The 22,281-nt window shown below is 44.0% G+C and overlaps 1 protein-coding gene across 1 annotated transcript in view; it reads left to right on the top strand.

The window, feature by feature from the left end:
• Positions 1 to 13,365: 13,365 nt before the first annotated feature.
• The window catches only part of kat2a (K(lysine) acetyltransferase 2A), a 63,259-nt gene continuing 54,343 nt past the window's right edge, over positions 13,366 to 22,281 (top strand). The window contains 2 exon segments of the mRNA XM_051918836.1: positions 13,366 to 13,650; positions 18,684 to 18,807. Coding sequence (XP_051774796.1) covers positions 13,408 to 13,650; positions 18,684 to 18,807 — 367 coding nt within the window. The 5' untranslated portion in view covers positions 13,366 to 13,407.

Raw genomic sequence — 22,281 nt, 5'->3', positions numbered from 1 at the left:
CTGGCAGGTTGTTGCTCCATCCCTGATTGTAAATGAAAAGTCTGTTCTTGCTTTTAATGCTTCAGCATCATTTTTTTAATGTTTCATTTTAGTCCTCTCGCTTATTCAGATTCCCCACATTTCAATACTCATTTTAATCCTAAACTGATTTTAATTAAATTAGATCAACTTTATTCATCCCATGGGGCAATGAATGGCCCCTTATTAGCAATGAGATGCAAATGGCAGAGGAAACAATAGCACCCCACCTAACTTGCTTCCATTTGCACACATGAACTGTCTGGTTTAATAAACAGAAACAGAAAAGAAGTGAAGGACTGAGAATCATCCACTTCAAACCACAAATCATTTGGGTGACATCCTTGGATATGCTAAACCAGGGGTCCCCAGCTCCGGTCCCAGAGGGCCGCAGTGGTTGCAGGTTTTCATTCTCACCCTTTTCTTAATTAGTGACTCTGTTTTTACTGCTAATTAACTCCTTTTGAACTAATTTTCATTGACTTGCTATTGAAGACTCAGACCCCTGAATTATTTTATTCTTTAATTAGCTGCCAAAACATGAGCAGCACACTCTGTCCATCATACAGTATCTGAAAATAAAGAAAGATGAGGGTCTCAGGAATGTTGATCTGCTTAGGTCCACAAAACATTCTAACAGTGCTCTTAGAAAAGTAAAGAGAAAATCAACAATTCTGGAAATGTCTGCTATTGCACAATGAGAGCAGCAACAAGCCATGGAATTCAAGAACGGATTTAATTAACACTGCGGTGGGTTGGCACCCTGCCCAGGATTGGTTCCTGCCTTGTGCCCTGTGTTGGCTGGGATTGGCTCCAGCAGACCCCCGTGACCCTGTGTTCGGATTCAGCGGGTTGGAAAATGGATGGATGGATTTAATTAACAATGAGAATCAGCGCCTGATTAAGCAGCTGGTTGGTGTTAAATTGGTTGGAGTTTGAGGCCCTGACTTAGTTGGTCTTCTGTTGGCTCACTCCCTTCACATTTCATTTCTGTTTGGGTGCCATTTAAGGAAAGAAATTAAGCAATTCAGGGGAACAAATCTTAAAAAAATGACTCAATTAAAATGAAAGGAAATGAAGTTAATTAGCCACAAAACTGGTCACCAATTAAGGGTTACAGTGAAAACCTGCAGCCACTGGGGCCCTCTAGGACCGGAGTTGGGGAACCCTGCACTAAAAGAATAAACTGACATGGCAGAACAAGCCATAAAATTAAAAAAAAAAAAAAAAATCCATTATTGGCAAGGATTGATGTGTAACTAGGCAGTCGGGTTGAAACAAAAACCTGCAGCTACTATGGCCCTCCAGAAACATCTTTGCAGACCCCTGGTTCAGAGGATTCAGACCCTTGTTTGGAGTTTTCAGTTCAAACGTCATGCTGTTAAAGTACATTTTGTGGCCAAATGAAGTTTCAGTATTGAAGCATTAGAACAATCTGGACGAGAACAGGCCATTCAGCCCATCAAAGCTCGCCAGGTCTGTCCACTGAATTTCTCTAAAATAATATCAAGTTGAGTTTTGAAAATCCCCAAACTCTTACTGTCCACTACATTATTTGGTCACTTATTCCACATGTCTGGTTCTCTGTGTGAATAAAAACTAATGTTTGTGTGAAATTTCCCCTTAACCAGTTTCCAGCTGTGTCCCCGTGTTCTTGATGAACTCATTTTAAAATCACCGTCTCGATCCACTGGACTAATTCCCTTCATAATTTTAAGCACTTTAGTCAGGTCTCCTCTAAAATCTTTTTTTTGCATTCATTAATGGTAAGGTGGTCGCTATCACCACAGTGTAAATCCCATAACAGGTTTAAATCCTTTTGAAAAGGGAAACACACTCTGGTAAAGTAAGCAACAGTGCCCTCTGCTGGCTGAGTGAGGCTAATGCAGTATGATGATGGAACGTCTCCAATGGCCATTTGCTAACCCAGAAAGGCCAATTTTACAAGTTATCCTACCATCCCTTTTTTTTATTATTAAAATTTTAATCTTACTTTAAAAAAAGATGATGCATTCTAAAACTATTCAAACCCCTTCACATTTTTTTATGTCACAGCTTTGTGCTAAAATCGTTTCAGTTCATTTTTTGTTTATGTGAATAAAGCAACATTCAAAACTCCACAATGACCAAACAAAAACAGGGGAATGTATTAAACTAGGGGGCTCAGCCCCCTGCTCACTTTGCTCACCAACCCTCAGGCGGGTGCTATGCACTAGCCACTTCACGGCTCTACAATTTAAACAGATTGTTTTCATGGGAATTGTTACATATGCATAATAGACCTAATAAAATTATTTTATATTACAGAGAGTAATTAACCATAGTAAAGAATAATAAATTGAAAGAAAATTGTTTCATGTTGCATTAGAGGTATTTGTTGCGTTATACGTTTTTGTTCTGTTTGGCTTTGAAATTAACATGCATTTTGGAATTAACTTTGCGTCAATATCGCATTGAATTTTGATTCCGTGTTTGAAGTTACATCGTGACAACGCAACGTTTAACTGCCCGTGAGTGAATATCGTTTCTTTCTCTCTAATAAATAAACCGACTTTTTCGAATGTTTGTCCCTGTGATTTGTTAATTGTCATAGCAAAAGCTATTCTAACAGGAAACTGTAAACGTTTTAATATGACTGGCATATCATGATCTCCTTTGGTGTCTAATGTTAAGATGGACTTCATTACCTTTCTTGTCGCCTGTTAATATTTTACCTGTCAGAATTGTTCGACCAGTTTTGAATACAGCTAATCTTGTTCCATTGCATAGCCCATCACTCAGACATAAATTACGCAATAACATTACGATAGATCCTTCTTTCTACAGTAATTCAGCCAGTGGAAGACAGTATTAATGGTTGTAGATATTCTTCATGATATTGTAAGTTGATGTTTTCATCTTCCGCACCATCACCACCAACTGTTTCGGCGTAGTCTATTCATACACATTTAACCAATTTGCCGTGTAACCGATCCAACAATTTTCGCGTTAATTTATTTGACTTCATCGTTTCTCCGTGCTAGGATTGCCTGTGTACTCATTTCTTTTGTTTATAACCCTTCGGGATCAAATTCTTCAATAAGATTTGGACTTAATAAGTCTTCTTGTATTGGGAACTTAAAGTGAGGAAAACATAAAAATTTGTAAGAGCTGAGAGCGCAGGAACTGTGACTGACAAAAGCATTCACATGAATGAGAGGTGACGTGAACTGGAAATGGTTGAGAGGAGAGTGGGACTTGAAAAAAATCTCTTGGCAATAGTCTCGTCTCAAGATATTCTTTTATAACAGAGAGAGATAAAAAAAAAATGAAATGTGGCAGAAGATATCAGACCCTTTACTCGGTACTTTATTGATTCCAGGCCAGTGTCTTCTTGATTTGACACGATGAGCTTCACACACCTGGATTTTCTGCTAATGTTCTCTGCAGAACCTGTCAGGTGAGGATAGAGACCCTCGATGGATGGCTCTTTTCCGAGATGTTCAATTTGGCTCAGGTCCTGGCCTCTGTCTGGACCACTCGAGGACGTTCACAGAGTTGTTTGTCCCTTAGCCACACCTGTGTCATCTTTGCTTTGTGACCCATTGGCCCAGTATGAGGTCCAAAGCAGGTCTTTCTTAAGGATACGTTTGGATTTTTTTTTTCCATTCGGCTTTCCCTTGACTCTGACTAGTCTCTCAGTCCGTGATGCTGACACCACCGTACCTCACCATTAGATTGGTGTTGCGTTCCTCCAGACGTGACACTTTGAACTGAGGCCAAGTGGTTCAGTGTTGGTTTTGTTAGACCAGAAAATCTCGTTTCTCCCAGACTTGTGACTCATTTAGGTGCCTTTCATGTGTCTGTTACTGAGAAGAGCCTTCTGGCCTGCCGCTCAGATCGGTGGAGTGTTGCAGTGATGGTTGTCTTTTTGGAAGTTTTTCCCCGTCTCCAAACGGGTTCTCTAGAGCTCAGCCTGTGACCATCGAGTTCTTGGTCACATGTCTTACCAAGGCCATTCTCCCCTGATTGCTCACTTTGGCCAGGTCACCAGCTGTACTGTAGGAAGAGTCCTGGTTTTTCCTAACATCTTCCGCTTCAGAATCGAGGAAGCAACTGTGCTCTTGGGAACCTTCAGTGCTGTAACTATCTCCAGATCTGATTCTTGGCACAATCCTGTCTGTAAGCTCTGTTCCTTCGACCTCATGGCTTGGTTTGTTCAGCTGTGGCACCTCTTATATACAGGTATGAATTTTACCAATGAGCCTGGCCAGTTGAGTTGACCACAGATGGATGCCAAACATCTCAGTGATGGACATTACAGTGGGATGCTCCACAGCCAAAGCAAATCATTATGATATTTCAGGTTTTGTTTATTTTAATGAAATTTACAACAATGACTGAACTCTTTGTTTTTTCCCCGCTTTGTCATTCTGGAGCATTGAGTGTTGCTTGATGAGGAATTAAATTAAATAGAAGTGATTGTAACACAAGAAAATGTATAAAATAAAAGTGAAGGAATCTGAATACTTCCTGAATCTGCTGTATAGGCCTGAAATTTTCTGATGTCCTCAAAAGTTTTGGATGGCTGTGACATCTCTGACTGACGCAGCTATAAAAGATGGAGGCTCACTGCTATGTCTCCTGTTTTTCGCTCTGTGGTAAGCTCACATATTTTGACTGCCTGTAACTGTTGCTTTTAAATTCTTAAAAGGTGTTGGTATGAGTAGTCCTGACAAACACCATCAAGAGTTTGAAAAATAAAGCTTTTATCAAAAAAGCTCAACCTAGCGACTCTGCCCGCATAGTAGTGAAGCAGGACACACTTTTTAAAAATCAATAATCAAACTGGTATTGCTAGCTAAGCAGAGGCAAAGGGGTGTGCTCCAATATATCGCGAGAGGTAGAGCGACTCGAACGGAGGCTGGCGTGTGAGTGAGGAGGGCCCTGCCCACTTCCCCCCCACCCCTCGGCCCACAGCCTGTCTCTCAGATTCATGCGAATAAATCGGTACCGCGAGCAAACTGTAATACTTAGTGCAATTAGAGAAGTCGCAAGATCAACTGGAATGTTCAAGCAAATTATAGCAAAAAACAAACCCAATCTAAATCTGTTAAGTAGTTCTCTTGTAAAAAGCAGACAGACAGATGTTTGATTTTATACAGTGTGGTAAAAAAGTATTTAGTCAGCCACCAATTGTGCAAGTTCTCCCACTTAAAAAGATGAGAAAGGCCTGTAATTTTCATCATAGGTATACCTCAACTATGAGAGACAAAATGAGAGACAAAATGAGAAACAAAATCCAGAAAATCACATTATCTGATTTTTTTAAAGAATTTATTTGCAAATTATGGTGGAAAATAAGTTTTCGGTCACCTACATACAAGCAAGATTTCTGGCTCTCATAGACCTGTAACTTCTTCTGTAAGAGGCTCCTCTGTCCTCCACTCGTTACCTGTATTAATGGCACCTGTTTGAACTCGTTATCAATATAAAAGACACCTGTCCACAACCTCAAACAGTCACACTCCAAACTCCACTATGACCAAGAACAAAGAGCCGTCAAAGGACACCAGAAACAAAATTGTAGACCTGCACCAGGCTGGGAAGACTGAATCTGCAATAGGTAAGCAGCTTGGTGTGAAGAAATCAACTGTGGGAGCAATTATTAGAAAATGGAAGACATACAAGACCACTGATAATCTCCCTCGATCTGGGGGCTCCACGCAAGATCTCACCCCATGGGTTCAAAATGATCACAAGAACGGTGAGCAAAAATCCCAGAACCACACGTGGGGACCTAGTGAATGACCTGCAGAGAGCTGGGACCAAATTAACTTAAGGCTACCATCAGTAACACACTACGCCGCCAGGGACTCAAATCCTGCAGTGCCAGACGTGTCCCCCTGCTTAAACCAGTACATGTGCAGGAACGTCTGAAGTTTGCTAGAGAGCATTTGGATGATCCAGAAGAGGATTGAGAAAATGTCATATGGTCAGATGAAACCAAAATAGAACTTTTTGGTAAAAACTCTACTCGTCGTGTTTGGAGGAGAAAGAATGCTGAGTTGCATCCAAAGAACACCATACCTACTGTAAAGCATGGGGGTGGAAACGTCATGCTTTGGGGCTGTTTTTCTGCAAAGGGACCAGGACGACTGATCCGTGTAAAGGAAAGAATGAATGGGGCCATGTATCGTCAGATTTTGAGTGAAAACCTTCTTCCATCAGCAAGGGCATTGAAGATGAAACGTGGCTGGGTCTTTCAGCATGACAATGATCCCAAACACACTGCCGGGGTAACGAAGGAGTGGCTTCGTAAGAAGCATTTCAAGGTCCTGGAGTGGCCTAGCCAGTCTCCAGATCTCAACCCCATAGAAAATCTTTGGAGGGAGTTGAATGTCCGTGTTGCCCAGCGACAGCCCCACAACATCACTGCTCTAGAGGAGATCTGCATGGAGGAATGGGCCAAAATACCAGCAACAGTGTGTGAAGACCTTGTGAAGACTTACAGAAAACGTTTGACCTCTGTCATTGCCAACAAAGGGTATATAACAAAGTACTGAGATGAACTTTTGTTATTGACCAAATACTTTTTTTCCACCATAATTTGCAAATAAATTCTTCAAAAATCAGACGATGTGATTTTCTGGATTTTTTTTTCTCATTTTGTCTCTCATAGTTGAGGTATACCTATGATGAAAATTACAGGCCTCTCTCATCTTTTTAAGTGGGAGAACTTGCACAATTGGTGGCTGACTAAATACTTTTTTGCCCCACTGAATATAAAGAGAGAAAGAATAATGAGCTATGGGAAATGAGAACTGAATTTAAAGAACGATGGTAGCACCACAGAGTTAAGCTTCAGTTACGTGTAGCGGGCCAAGAAGAGCAGCAATGAGAGGCACTGAAGTGTCATAAGATGAAGCCTTATGAGGATAATCGGTTATTTAGCTGTCAATTTTGAACAATGTGCAGTCCTCGTGTTATTTTTTTTTTTTTTTCCATTTTTCAAATGACTGGCTACGTTTGAGGGAGCAAATTGTCACAAGCCACCTATTATGACAAGATGGTCGGCTAGTACATGGTGAGCCAAAATGAAGTACCACATTTCTCAAGGTCATTGCAGGAGGTAGAGGTAGCTGAGTGGAGTGGAGTGGAGTGGAGTGGGGGGGGGGGGTCATTTGATATGCGACCCCTTGTAGTTTTCAGTCGGCCACATACCTTGGTCCGGTGCACACCGTGCTTTCGCTGTCGAAGTCTTCTTCAAAAACAACGAATCCATCATCGCTACGCAAAGCATCTTCCAAACGCACTTCAGCATTCCTCCTAACGGTGACGTCCCAAATCGGAACACACTTCTTCAGTGGGTGGCTAAATTTAGACAGACGGGTACAACATTGAGCAGAAAATCTCCAGGCCGGCCCCGGCCTCAGACTGTATGAACGCCTCAAAACATCCAAGCTGTAAATGCATCCATTTTGCAATCTGCTAGACGTTCAGTGCGTTTCTGCCTTTGGGCATTTCCAACACGTCTCTGAGGAGGATTTTGCATGAGGACCTTAATTTCCATCCATACAGAATGATGGGAGTGTAGGAACTCACTGGCAGAGTCGTACAGAGTTGTGTGTGAACATTCTGCAAACCATTCATCATGATGCCATCGTCGTGTGCAGCGATGAGGCACATTAACATTTAAATGTTTGCTATTGGGCTGAAACCAATGCTCGTGAACTTCATCAGAGACCCCCCTCACAGTGAGCACCGTGTTACAGCTGGGTGCGGCGTTGCAGAATTTGGTACTGTAGGTGACGATGCGGGTTCTCTAAATGCTCCCAATGCCTTCCGGGAGCTCTATACCCAACACCGTCAGTAATGTCACCGAGATGAGCTGACAAATGAGGACAAATCTCACATGAAGCCAGGGAATATTTCCAAAAAGTGCATAAGTGCTTTTATTAAAACAACAAACTGTGTCCAAACAAAAGGGCAGTGCCTCAGGTTCAATAAATAATCCATCAAAACAAGAGTCCAGTGGGGATCAAAATCAAATAAAAAAATCCTTTAAAAATACAAGGTTAAAAATGCAATAGTTAAAATACAGTCTCTCTCTCTCTCTCACTTTACTCTCCGGCCCACCTCCGTCTCTCTTTCTTCCCGGCTCATCCATTGCTCCCTCAGCCGGCGGAGACCCTACAGCCACGGGCTCCTACAGCCAACCTCCGTCTTGGCCTCCTTACGGACGTCACTGCCAGATCTTCCGAGGTCGGCTCTCCTCCCTTCATCTTTCGCGCTCCTCAGATCAGTCGGGAGGACACCTCTCCTGCTCACCCCACTCACTTGAGCTTTCAGTTGGGCAAACCGGCCCCCAGTGCGCCTCCGGCTAACGCTCCTTCACGGGGCCCCAGCTCGTTTGGCTTCCCCTTTTCAGGTGGCCAGATCATAACATCATGACTGCTGTTTTCCGTCCTTTAACCTCATGCCTTCTCTTTTCCTCGATCCATCTATCTACAGGTGCTGGTCATAAAATTAGGATATCATGACAAAGTTGATTTATTTCAGTAATTCCATTCAAAAAGTGAAACTTGTATAATAGATTCATTCATTACACACAGACTGATGTATTTCAAATGTTTATTTCTTTTAATGTTGATGATTATAATGGACAACTAATGAAAGTCCCAGATTCAGTATCTCGGAAAATTAGAATATCAATTAAGACCAATGCAAAAAAAGGATTTTTAGAAATGTTGGCCAACTGAAAGGTATGAACATGAAAAGTATGAGCATGTACAGCACTCAATATTTAGTTGGGGCTCCTTTGGCCTGGATTACTGCAGCAATGCGGCATGGCATGGAGTCGATCAGTCTGTGGCACTGCTCAGGTGTTATGAGAGCCCATGTTGCTCTGATAGTGGCCTTCAGCTCTTCTGAATTGTTGGGTCTGGCGTATTGCATCTTCCTCTTCACAATACCCCATAGATTTTCTATGGGGTTAAGGTCAGGCGAGTTTGCTGGCCAATCAAGAACAGGGATACCATGGTCCTTAAACCAGGTACTGGTAGCTTTGCCACTGTGTGCAGGTGCCAGGTCCTGTTGGAAAATGAAATCTGCATCTCCATAAAGTTCGTCAGCAGCAGGAAGCATGAAGTGCTCTAAAACTTCCTGGTAGACGGCTGCGTTGACCTTGGACCTCAGAAAACACAATGGACCAACACCAGCAGATGACATGGCACCCCAAACCATCACTGACTGTGGAAACTTTACACTGGACCTCACGCAACGTGGATTCTGTGCCTCTCCTCTCTTCCTCCAGACTCTGGGACCTTGATTTCCAAAGGAAATGCAAAATTTACTTTCATCAGAGAACATAACTTTGGACCACTCAGCAGCAGTCCAAAGGCGAGACGCTTCTGACGCTGTCTCTTGTTCAAGAGTGGCTTGACACAAGGAATGCGACAACTGAAACCCATGTCTTGCATACGTCTGTGCCTGGTGGTTCTTGAAGCACTGACTCCAGCTGCAGTCCACTCTTTGTGAATCTCCCCCACATTTTTAAATGGGTTTTGTTTCACAATCCTCTCCAGGGTGCGGTTATCCCTATTGCTTGTCCACTTTTTTCTACCACATCTTGTCCTTCCCTTCGCCTCTCTATTAATGTGCTTGGACACAGAGCTCTGTGAACAGCCAGCCTCTTTAGCAATGACCTTTTGTGTCTTGCCCTCCTTGTGCGAGGTGTCAATGGTCGTCTTTTGGACAACTGTCAAGTCAGCAGTCTTCCTCATGATTGTGTAGCCTACAGAACTCGACTGAGAGACCATTTAAAGGCTTCTGAGTTAATTAGCTGATTAGAGTGTGGCACCAGGTGTCTTCAATATTCAACCTTTTCACAATATTCTAATTTTCCGAGATACTGAATTTGGGACTTTCATTAGTTGTCAGTTATAATCATCAACATTAAAAGAAATAAACATTTGAAATACATCAGTCTGTGTGTAATGAATGAATCTAATATACAAGTTTCACTTTTTGAATGGAATTACTGAAATAAATCAACTTTGTCATGATATTCTAATTTTATCACCAGCACCTGTATATCCTTCCATTTCTCTGGTGTCGACCCGTATTAAATACACCCCCGCACGCCTCCGTGGACGAAGCGCCTTGATCACACACCGCAGGAAGCCATTGAGGCACCGCCCACGGAGAACGGCACGGCAATACGGATTTAAAACCCGGCCTTTTTTATTGGAAGCCATGGACCCGCTATACCACATTATAGACCCTTATTTTTTTTGAGTTGGGGGGAACAACGGTCACCGTCACTGTAGAACGTTACATTGAAATGCTTTTTGCAACCCCAACTGAAAGAAATGGATGTGGTGGCTGCTTGTTGGCAACAGGATGGAGCAACAGTTCATACGGTGCGGAGATCCATGCAAATTTTGTGGGAGATGTTTCCGGGAAAGCTGATCTCCCTGTGTGGCGATGTTGGGTGGCCTTTGCCTGATCTCGCTCCATGAGATTTCGTATCTCAAGTCGAAGGGATACACACACCGACCTCAAAACCTTGAAGCCCTCAAAGACGTTATTCCCCTTGAAATGGCCGTTCAGAAATCGTTTCAAAAAGTGTATCGCTAATGATGGCCCCACCTTGAAGACATCATTTTTAAAGGGTGAAAAAAATCTGCTTTGTAGCCCCTTTCTTGTGTTGTAATGACATTTATTTGATCTTGTAGCATTTTTGTAGAATAAACTTTTAAAATGTGGTACTTCTTTTTGGCTGACAGGAACTGAGGGTTTAATATGAGAGGCAGATGTACCAAAAATAAAAATTTAATTATTCCACAAGAACTTATTTTAAAAAGAACTCACAGTCCTTGGGGAATACATTTATAGTGAAAAGGATATACTGCTCAAAAAAATGAAAGGACCACTTTTTAATGAGAGTATAGCATCAAGTCAGTGACACTTGTGGGCTGTTGATCTGCTCAGTTAAGTAGCAGAGGGGCTTGTTTATCAGTTTCAGCTGCTTTGGTGCACATGAGGGGCAACAATGAGACGACCCCCAAAACAGGAATGAATGCTTTAACAGGTGGAGACCTCTGACATTTTTCCCTCCTCATCTGTTTTGTCACTCGTTTTGCATTTGGCTACGGTCAGTGTCACTACTGGTAACATGAGGCCATACAGAGCTGGCACAGGTAGTCCAACTTCTCCATCAATATGTGTCATTGCCAGAAGGTTTGCTGTGTCTCCCAGCACAGTCTCAAGGGCATGGAGGAGATTCCAGGAGACAGACAGGCAGTTCCTCTAGGAGAGCTGGACAGGGCCCCTCGTAGAAAGTCCTTAACCCATCAGCAGGACCTTTGGGAAAGGAGGAACAGGATGAGCACTGGCAGAGCCTACAAAATGACCTCCAGCAGGCAGGCCACTGGTGTGAATGTCTCTGACCAAACAATCAGAAACAGACTTCATGAGGGTGGCCTGAGGGCCCAATGTCCTCTAGTGGGCACCGTGGAGCTTGATTGGCATTTGCCATAGAATACCAGAATTGGCAGGTCCATCACTGGCGCCCTGTGCATTTCACAAATGAGAGCAGGTTCACCATGAGCACATGTGACAGACGTGAAAGGGTCTGGAGAAGCCGTGGAGAACGTTATGCTGCCTGTAACATCATTCAGCGTGACCAGTTTGGTGGTGTGTCAGTGATGGTATACCTGGGGAGGCATACCCATAGAGGGGACGCACAGATCTCTACAGGCTAGACAACGGCACCTTGACTGCCAGTAGGTATCGGGAAGAAATCCTTGGACCCCATTGTCAGACCCTGTGCTGGTGCAGTGGCTCCTGGGTTCCTCCTGGCGCACAACAATGCCCGGCCTCATGTGGCGAGAGGATGCAAGCAGTTCCTGGGGGATGAAGTAATTAATACGATTGACAACCCCCACTCACTCGCCTGACCTCAATCCAATAGAACACCTCTGGGTGGGACGTTATGTTTTGGTCCGTCTGACGCTGCCAGGTTGGACCCCAGACTGTTCAGGAGCTCCGTGATGCCCTGGTCCAGATCTGGGAGGAGATCCCCCAGGACACCATCCGTTGTCTCATTAGGAGCATGAGCCCCAGATAGTTCTTGACTTTTCCCAAGGATAGATATAAATTTTAGCAGAGGCTCAAGAAATATTACAATAAATGTAGAAAAGTGTATTGATTCTTAAAGTTGATGATTTACATATATTTAAAGAGAGTCATGAGCATGTATGAAAATAAGCGTTGTATCATAGTGTATGTTAATATAACAAGGGTTAAGTCACAAAAAGGCCTGTACCTGTGTATATTTTATTTTTCTTAGCAAGCTGTAAACCAGCCATATTTCATGAGTAAAAGTCAAGTGTGTAGAGAGAGGCTAACAAGCAGGGCCCCCCTCTTCTCCAGGTGGCAAATGTGAGCTGAGGACTAGAGGTAATGTTGGCAGAAACTGAGCGGGTTCAAGGAGTGGAGAGGTTCCTGCCAGGTGGCCGTGATAGATAAGACAGAGTGCAGTGTTCATTAGGCTGGTAAATATTGTTGGAACTAATTAGAGTTCGGACCGAGGAAACAGGAAACTGGAGTCAGGTAGGAGTGTCAGACAAACTGAGTGAGGTAAACTTTTGATAAGGACTGTAATAAATGTAAGGTAGCCGAGTTGCTAATTGTTCGAGTCATCTGATTCGAGTCTGTGTGCGCATTGCACAATAAAGTGCCCCAGGTGTCTGCTTTGGACCAAGGATGGCTACATCGCCACTTCGACAGGACCCCTCAAACACACGCTGGAATTACAAAAAAGAAGAAAACATCTGCCTTGGCTACCAGTAAGAGGGCACTCAGCGAGGCGCTATAAAGTTGTGTTGCTGGTGGTCTGATGGAGCCACAATGGCGTTTCTTGACAGACTTATGCAGAATAATGTTTTGGCTGAAGGTCATCGGGGGCTGTTGTTTCTATTTTTGGCTTGTTTAAAAGGTGGCATATCAAAGTCCTTGTCAGTTCCTTCAGTCGGCCTATTCGTTCGGCCTGCCGGTAGCTACAATTTTTCTCGCCTTTAGTAATCATTGATCTTTGCCTTTGCTGGTGTTTGTAATTTGACAACACGGACCTTTAAACCCTGCACTGTTTGTAAAAACTAACGTTATTAAAAGTTTATTGTATATATCTTATTGCATGTTATTCTTCACGCTTAATAAGCTTTCAAAAGTGTGTCATTTCGATTTTTTCAATCTTAACGCCCCCCGTCATCCCCCACAGCGGCACTGCATTTCCCATAAATCTCCGCGCTCAATCATCTTTATTTAAAATTCCAAGCGCACGCGCATGTGCAAGGCCCTCAACAACAAACTTTATTGGCACCCACGGTGTGCAGAGTGGTTGCCATGGCGGACCCGGCGGTTCAGGCTTCCTCGCAGCCACGGTTTCAGGTGCCACCGTCCGGTAATGTAGCCGGGTCGACCCCAAATTGCAGCTCGGGACCCGGGTCCGGAAGTGGGACGGGGAGCAGCGACCCTGCCAGGCCTGGTCTCAGCCAACAACAACGTGCGAGCCAGAAGAAAGCGCAAGTCCGAGCCTTCCCGCGAGCCAAGAAGCTGGAGAAGCTGGGGGTGTTCTCTGCTTGCAAGGTGGGCTCTGCGAGTCGAGTACTTAAGGTGCGGTCGCGGGTAACAGCCGTAGCTACAGGCTCTTCGGAGTGCGGGAGTTCCACGTATGGGACAGAAGAGGGTCTGCTAGCGGTGATGCTGGCGGTCTAGTGGCGTCTCCCTGGGGCGTTAAGGCTGGGATGAGCACAAAAGCCACACGCTGATGGGGTCGGTGAAACTATGGTGTCAGGTGTGGAGGAAATGGCTTTAAGCTGAAGGAGACTGTAGGGTTCTGTGAGCAGAAAAGCAAATGCAGTAATGGTAAATATAAAGGCACCACAAGTTCTTGGAATGAAATTTCAGCAATCATTGTTGAAACAACAAGAAACACGTGAGAATAAAAACGGGGCACCAGGAAAATAATGCCAGCTGTGACCATCCACAACAGGGGTCCTGGTAGCCCATCAGTATCTTGTTTGACTGCCCACCTCTGAGTGTGCCCTGGTCCAGTGTTATGCCAGTCCTGCTAAAGGGTCTTATGAAGTTGCTGACTACTGACAGGCAGAGAGAGGGTTATGGAGGATTATTTTGGACCAAGTTAAATATACAAATAAATGCATTGTGCAGTGCGACAGTGAATAAAAACGCATGACACAATATAACAAATAGATATGAGGAAGTGAAGGCACTATATAACAAATATATGTGAAAGGCACTATATGATGGATTAATAAAGTATCTATCTATCTAGATGTGAAAGGCACTATATAATAGATAGATATGAGGCATGAAAGACACAATATAACAAATAGATATGAGGAAGTGAAGGCACTATATAACAGATATATGTGAAAGGCACTATATGATGGATTAATAAAGTATCTAGATGTGAAAGGCACTATATAATAGATAGATATGAGGCATGAAAGACACAATATAACAGATATGAGGAAGTGAAGGCACTATATAACAGATATATGTGAAAGGCACTATATGATGGATTAATAAAGTATCTATCTATCTATCTAGATGTGAAAGGCACTATATAATAGATAGATATGAGGCATGAAAGACACAATATAACAAATAGATATGAGGAAGTGAAGGCACTATATAACAGATATATGTGAAAGGCACTATATGATGGATTAATAAAGTATCTATCTATCTAGATGTGAAAGGCACTATATAATAGATAGATAGATATGAGGCATGAAAGACACAATATAACAAATAGATATGAGGAAGTGAAGGCACTATATAACAGATATATGTGAAAGGCACTATATGATGGATTAATAAAGTATCTATCTATCTATCTAGATGTGAAAGGCACTATATAATAGATAGATAGATATGAGGCATAAAAGACACAATATAACAAATAGATATGAGGAATTGAAGGTACCCTACAGATTTTATTTTTTTTCTCCAGCTTTCTGGAGTTTTTTTTGTTTTTTCTGGCCATCGGACCTTACTCCTTTTCTATGTTAACTAATGTTATCTTATTTTAATTTTGTATTTTGTCTTTTATTTTTCTTTTCTTTATTATGTAAAGCAGTTTGAGCTACATTTTGTATGAAAATGTGCTATATAAAAGTTGTTGTATATAACAGATCGATGTGAAAGGCACTATATGATAGATAGCTCTGTAAGGGACTATATAATAGATGGGCTGCCTCTTATCTATCTACCTATCAGTATCTTGTTTGACTGCCCACCTCTGAGTGTGCCCCGGTTCAGTGTTATGCCAGTCCTGCTAAAGGATCTGATGAAGTTGCTGACTACTGACAGGCAGAGAGAGGGTTATGGAGGATTATTTTGGACCAAGATAAATATACAAATGAATGCATTGTGCAGTGCGACAGTGAATAAAAATGCAGTAATCTAACAGCATAATGTGATTTTTTTTTTTTTTTGTTGCTTATTTCTTTATATATTTATTTTTTCATTTATTTCAGTGACAGGCACACAGCATGTAATATGCCTTCAAATGAAAACTGTCGTTTCCACCCATCAAAATTTGAGTGGGCGGGGTCTAGCGAGTGCCATGTTTTGATTGGTGCGTCGCTCCTTGGTCATCAATCACTACAGTGGACACTTCAAGCGCAGACTCCTGATGTTGACATTGGGGCTCCTTCAATGAAAGCTGCCACTTTGTGCACCAATTCCGAACAATTTTTTTTTTTTTGCACCCATATCCGCCACGGACACACAGAGAATGTGCTTCACTTGACTAGGAATGTCGGCGCACATACGCCTTTAAAAATAAATAAGCCCGGTTCTGCAGGGCAATGCAGTGAGTTCCCAAAAGTTCAATCCACTTGAGAGTTCTAGAGGGAACCTTTACGGTGAACGTCCCAAAATAGGATCTGTTTGGAGATTTGTTTGGCCCAGGTTTTCGAAATTTTTGGGATTCTGGGGCAGTACTTTCACAATTTGAATTTAAAGGAATACTTCACCCAAAATTTTTTTTTTTATATGTTACACACCCATTTACGACAGGCGGATCGGTGCGGCGTCCACAGTGATAAGGGCTCTGCATCGGTCTGTCGTGGTGAAAAAGGAGCTGAGCCGTAAGGCAAAGCTCTCAATTTACCAGTCGATCTACGTTCCTACCCTCACCTATGGTCATGAGCTATGGGTAGTGACCAAAAGAACGAGATTGCGAATACAAGCGGCTGAAATGAGTTTCCTCCGCAGGGTGTCTGGGCTCTCCCTTAAAAATAGGGTGAGAAGCTCAGAGTAGAGTCGCTGCTCCTCCGCATCGAGAGGAGTCAGATGAGGTGGCTCGGGCATCTGATCAGGATGCCTCCTGGACGCCTCCCTGGTGAGGTGTTTCCGGGCACGTCTAACCGGGAGGAGGCCCCGGGGAAGACCTAGGACACACTGGAGGGACTATGTCTCTCGGCTGGCCTGGGAATGCCTCGGGATTCCCCCGGAAGAGCTAGAAGAAGTGGCCGGGGAGAGGGAAGTCTGGGCATCTCTGCTGAAGCTGCTGCCCCCGCAACCCAACCTCGGGTAAGCGGAAGAGGATGGACGGGCACACCCATTTAGTTTGTAGTGGTAGCCAAGGAATATCTTAAGTGATGTTTTCCATGCAGATTGGAGTGATGTTGGATCTGAAGTCAAATTTTGGCTTTGGGGTATCAATGTCAGCTTCTGGACCTCAAAATAGGTACCAAAACAAATTATACACCTAACTCCCCAGACCCCCCTGCCCATCTCACTCCAGTCTCTCTGTTGTGCGTCACTATTGCATGCCAGCTTCTTGGTGTGCCACATCATGGTGGGACTCCCTGCTTCACCATACTCCGCATCAGCTCAGGGGGCAGCTCTCCTTTGAATTGTGAGGTGAGGAGGTTGGTGCAGAGTTACCCCGTAGAACTCCAGCGTGTCTGAGAGAGGAAGAACAAAGAGCAGAACACGGGGTCTTTGAACCCTAATTCCGGTACTGAAAATACTGCTACTGTAGCGGTTTAAAAATGTGCGTTTTTTTTTGTTTCTTTTTCAGTACTAATATACCATTCAACTCTAGAGTGGACAGAAAAACATTTATGATATGATAGAAGCTGCTGGTAACCAACACTGTAAATGATGTGAAAAACATCCAGGGGTGGGAAAAGACCACCCATGTTACTTGTGTTGCTCAATCCACATTTCACTTATCTAGTCGTATGACAGAAAAAAAAGAAATCTTAACTTCATATTTTCAACATTAGAAAAGTACAGTCGTGGCCAAAAGTTCTGAGAATGACCCAAGTGTTGGTTTCCACAAAGTCTGCTGCTTCAGTGTTTTTAGATCTTTGTGTCAGATGTTCCTCTGGTGTACTGAAGTAGAATGACAAGCAGTTCAGAAGTGACAATGACATGAAGTTTATACAAAGAGTCCATATTTACAGTGTTGGCCCTTCTTTCTTTTTCAAGACCTCTGCAATTCACCCTGGCAGGCTGGAAATCAACTTCTGGGCCCAATCCTGACTGATGGCAGCCCATTCTTGCAGAATCAGAATTGATGGGTTTTTGTTTGTCCACCCATCCTCTTGACCATAAGTTCTCAATGGGATTAAAAGTCTGGGGAGTCTCCTGGACATGGACCCAAAAGTTTGATGTTTTTTTCCTCAAGCCCCCTTTGTTCTCACTTTTGCCTTATGGCCCGGTGCTCCATCATGTCGGTCACCGAACTGTTCTTGGATGGTTGGCAGAAGTTGCTCTCGGAGGATGTTTGGGTCCAATTCTTTATTCATGGCTGTGTTCTTAGGCCAAATTGTGAGTGAGCCCACTGCCTTGGCTGACATGAAGGGTCTCAGGATGCTTTACTGTTGGCATGACACAGGACTGATGGTAGCGTCGCCCACCTTTACTTTTTTCCGGATCAGAAACGGGATTCATCCGAGAAAACGACTTGACCCCAGCAGTCCAATCCCAGAATATCAGTCTGTCCCTGATGTTTTTCTTGCCGCCTTTGCTGCCCTTCTTGACACCCACCACGTCATCCTCCAAAAGTCTTCACCTCACTCCTACCTTCCTGCTGCCATTCCTGAGCAAGTTCTGCCCTGGTGGTACCCCAAATCAACTTTAGGAGACGGTCCTGGTGCCTGCCCTGAAGCCTTCTTCACCTCTCTATCCTAACTCAGTCAGCATGACAGAGTGACCACCAGCCTTGTCCTCCTCGACCCTCTCACCCGTGTGAATGAGAGGATCACTGAGATGACATCAGCAGGTCCTTTGGTGGCAGGGCAGTTGATTTTCATGGCAAAGAGGGACTTTGTAATTAATTGCAATTCATCTGATCGCTCTTCAGAACATTCTGGAGTCGATGTAAATGGCCATCATAAAAACTGATGCAGCAAACTTTGTGAAAATTCATATTTGTGTCATTCTTGAAACTTTTGGCCACGACTGTTTGTTTAGAATAGCCGTCACCATCCTTAGGAAAAAAATTCTTGTTGAGCAGTTTTTTGAAGATGCCCAAGCTGCATGTCTTATTCATGTAAAATCTCATGTGCCATCTTACAAACATATCTATAAAACAAGACCATTAAAACATGTTTTTTCGCTTCTTGTTTTCGTAGGCCAATGACTCCTGCAAATGCAACGGCTGGAAGAACCCAAACCCTCCCACTGCCCCCCGAATGGAGCTGCAGCAGCAGGCAGCTAGCCTGTCGGAGCCGTGCCGGAGCTGTGGCCATGCCCTGGGTAAGAATGCCAGTCTGTGCTACGGGGATGGCGCTGAGCTTCAAGCCCATGTTTTAGTTACCTGTGTAGTCCCAGGTGGCTGTGCAGCAGTTCATGTGACGTGGAGTCCAGCAGCATTCACAGGGCTTGAATTTCGGTATCTCGCCTATTACTTAACAATCCCACGCAGTTTAACTTAAAGCAGGAAAATCTCACCGTGCATTCAAGGCAAAGCAAAGCCGTTGTTATTGCATTACTAGGGGGCTCTGCTCCCTGCTCGCTTCACCCACCCACCCCCGGGTTTGGTTTACCGGATATACAATTTAAAGAGATTGTTATTTTCATGGGAATTGTTACATATGCATTATTTTCACTTTTACTTTATAATTGTAAAAATAACACTTGTCCTTTATTTCCGGCCCCGTGCGTAGTTACATCTCTTGCTCACAAGACGTGTAACGCTGCCACTTGCGTTGTGAAGTTTGGGCGGCTAAACGCATGTTAAGGAGATGCCGTCGGATCATCTGTTTGTCTCACTGCCCGATCATTTCAAAGCCTGTACAGCAGCTGTCGTTTTGCCACGTCATGTCTCTGCCGCTCGCGTTGTGAAGGGGGAGTGGGAGGGTTAGGATTATGGTGGCTGAATGCACGCTAAGGAGAAGCGATCGGATCATCTGCTGGCGTTCTGCTGCTGGTGAGCTGCGTGTTTTGCTTGTCATCGTTTTAAGAGCTGGGAGCACATGATGCGTGTCTACTAAAAGCAATCCAACAACTGCTAGTTTAGATGTCCGTGGACTTGTTTTAAAAGATGGCTCACTGTTATACTATGTTTTATTAAGTTTAATGTCACTGTTCTCTGTGCCCACTGTTATGGACTCATTCATACAGGCCAACCAAGTATGGCACACAGGGGCACAGCAGCAGCATTTAGAATTGCCGAGCCAAAGGACAACTGGAGAATTGAATAGTCAGCCTAAAGACAGACCAGTATATTTCTGTCTTCTGTCAGCACACCATTCTCTTGCCTTGTTGGGAGAATGAGAACTGTATGTAGGCATTGTGCCATTCCTGTATTTTTGAAGGTGGGGTTTGAGTCCTTTCCTGCCCTTGTTTGGATCCAGAGCCAAGAACCTGCACATGGAGGAACCCAAATATAAGGATGGATCTACGGTCAACACTTTGAAGCTGCCAGGTGGAAGAGTATGTCTTCTGTCCGGTTAAAATCCTTTCAGCGTGGCAACGAAAGATAGCAGACGGCGTAGGTCAAGTCTCCCACATGCTTGATATGTCTGTCCTAAGCTTCCCGTTTGTAATACCACTTGAACCCGTCAATAAAGAGCTACATTATCCTTTTTACTTCTTGTGCAATCTTGTAAACCGTCTTATTGCATGCTGGAGGGAGATAATACCTTTTTTATTTATAATTATTTAAATTCAGGTTAATTAAAACGCCGCAATGGAAAAGAACACATTTCCAGAGAGCTAATGCCTCTTAAGGAAACACTCACTGCCTTGTCTCGCGTGACGGTGTAAAAACAACGTCCGGCCCCGGGCGTGGTTAAATCTCTGTTTCGCAGGACGTATAACATTGCTTGCATTGTGAAAGGGGAGGGGGGGGCGGCTGAACGCACGCTAAGGAGGTGCTGTCGGATCATCTGCTGTCCTTCTGCTGTTGCGCTGCCCGTCGATCATTTTAAAGCCTGTACAGTAGCTGTCCTTTTGCCACTTCATTTCTGTGCTGCTTGCGTTGTGAAAGTGGGTGGGTTGGGGGGGGGGTGGTGGCTGATCACACGCTAAGGAGAAGCGGTCGGATCATCTGCTGGCTTTCTGCTGCTGGCGGGCTGCGAGTTTTGCTTGTCATTGTTTAAAGAGCTGGGAGCAAGTTAAAGTGTCTCTCACGGGACTTCAACTTGTCTTCCGAGAAGATCACGTTTCGTCTCCCTCCCAAAGATTTTTTTTTTATAAAAGAGAGGTGGAATTAATTGCTCCTGAGACGTTGTGACCAATCGACTGACTGGTGCAATTCTTTGCTTTTTCTAATACTGCACCCTATGCAGCAACAATAATGGAACAGACGCTTTGCATTTATCCACAGCTTGTTGTGCACACGGCTATAGCTGTCCGTTTGACCAGCATATTTACTTTAGAGTTGCTGAGAGTTGGTGCCCATTAACTGCTGCACTTGGGCACAAGACAAGCTTCCTCCTTGGATGGGACATCAACCTTTCATATATCTGACTACACATCATTTCTAAAAATAAAATGTTCAGTTAGGGCTCTCGAGAGACTGAGCGAGAAGTCTGAGTGTCTGGGCTTGCGATTGTCCATGATAAAAACCCATGATCCTTTTGGGCACAGCCATCAGCAAGTATGTCTGTCTGCAGAGAGAGTCGAGAGGTGTACTTACCTTGGCAGTGTCATTCATGTCTCTGGTGACTCTTCCTATGAAGTCAGTAGACGGATTGGGAGAGCATGGGGGTGTGGCGTTCCTAATATCTCTGCACAAGGACGAAGGTCCAAGTCTTTCGAGTCCTGGTGCTCCCTGTTTGTGAGACATGAATGCTACCCAGTGACCTGAGATGAGGACTGGACTCCTTTCGTGTATTTTCAGAGAATCCTTGGGTCCCGCTGGTTTGACTTTGTGTTGCTCACGGAGTCCTGAATGAGGCACATGACCTGCATTGTGAGGGAGCATCAGTTACGGCACTACGGCCATGTGGGATGATTTCCCAAGGGTGGTCTGGCTCTTTGTTGAAGACCCAAGCGGCTGGACCAGGTCAAGGAGATGCCCACCTAACACCATGGGAAGGTCATGAGGTCGCTGGAGAAGGGTGTGTGGCGCTCCCAGTATCTCTGCAAAAGCACAAAGGTCCAAGTCTTTAGAGTCCTGGGGCCTCATGTATAACGTCGTGCGTAGAACTCACACTATAACATGGCGTAAGCACAAAAGCGGGAATGTGCGTACACACAGAAAAATCCAAATGCAGGAATCTGTGCACACGCAAACTTTCACGTTCTTCCACTACATAAATCCTGATGCCTTCATTTTACTCGCTGTTCCTCATCACTGCATTAACATTAGAATTACCAAAGCCAAAGTCATCACAGGTGGCGCAGTGGTAGTGCTGCTGCTTCGCAGTAAGGAGACTGTGGAAGATTGTGGGTTCGCTTCCCAGTTCCTCCCTGTGTGGATAGCGCTGTGAGTACTGAGAAAAGCGCTATATAAATGTAATGAATTATTATTATTATTATTATTATTATGAAAAGACTTGTAATTCTGGCCCACCTTAAATCTGTTCGCACCTCTCCGTCAGCGTCTTTTGTCTTGTAAATGTGTCGATAAGCCCAAGCAGCCAGCAGCCTACTATCACATCCCCCTCATTGCCGCAGAAAGGGCAAAAAGTTCTCCCACCTCAAGCCTTAATTATCTGGGAGTGAGACACCTCGAGTTGTATTGAGTAAATAACATATCGTTATTTGGAACACATGCATTTC

This window comes from Erpetoichthys calabaricus, chromosome 14 (assembly GCF_900747795.2).
Source record: "Erpetoichthys calabaricus chromosome 14, fErpCal1.3, whole genome shotgun sequence".
NCBI lineage: Eukaryota > Metazoa > Chordata > Cladistia > Polypteriformes > Polypteridae > Erpetoichthys > Erpetoichthys calabaricus.
The sequence above is the reverse complement of the archived record's forward strand: the minus strand, read 5'-3'. Positions and strand labels throughout refer to the sequence as shown.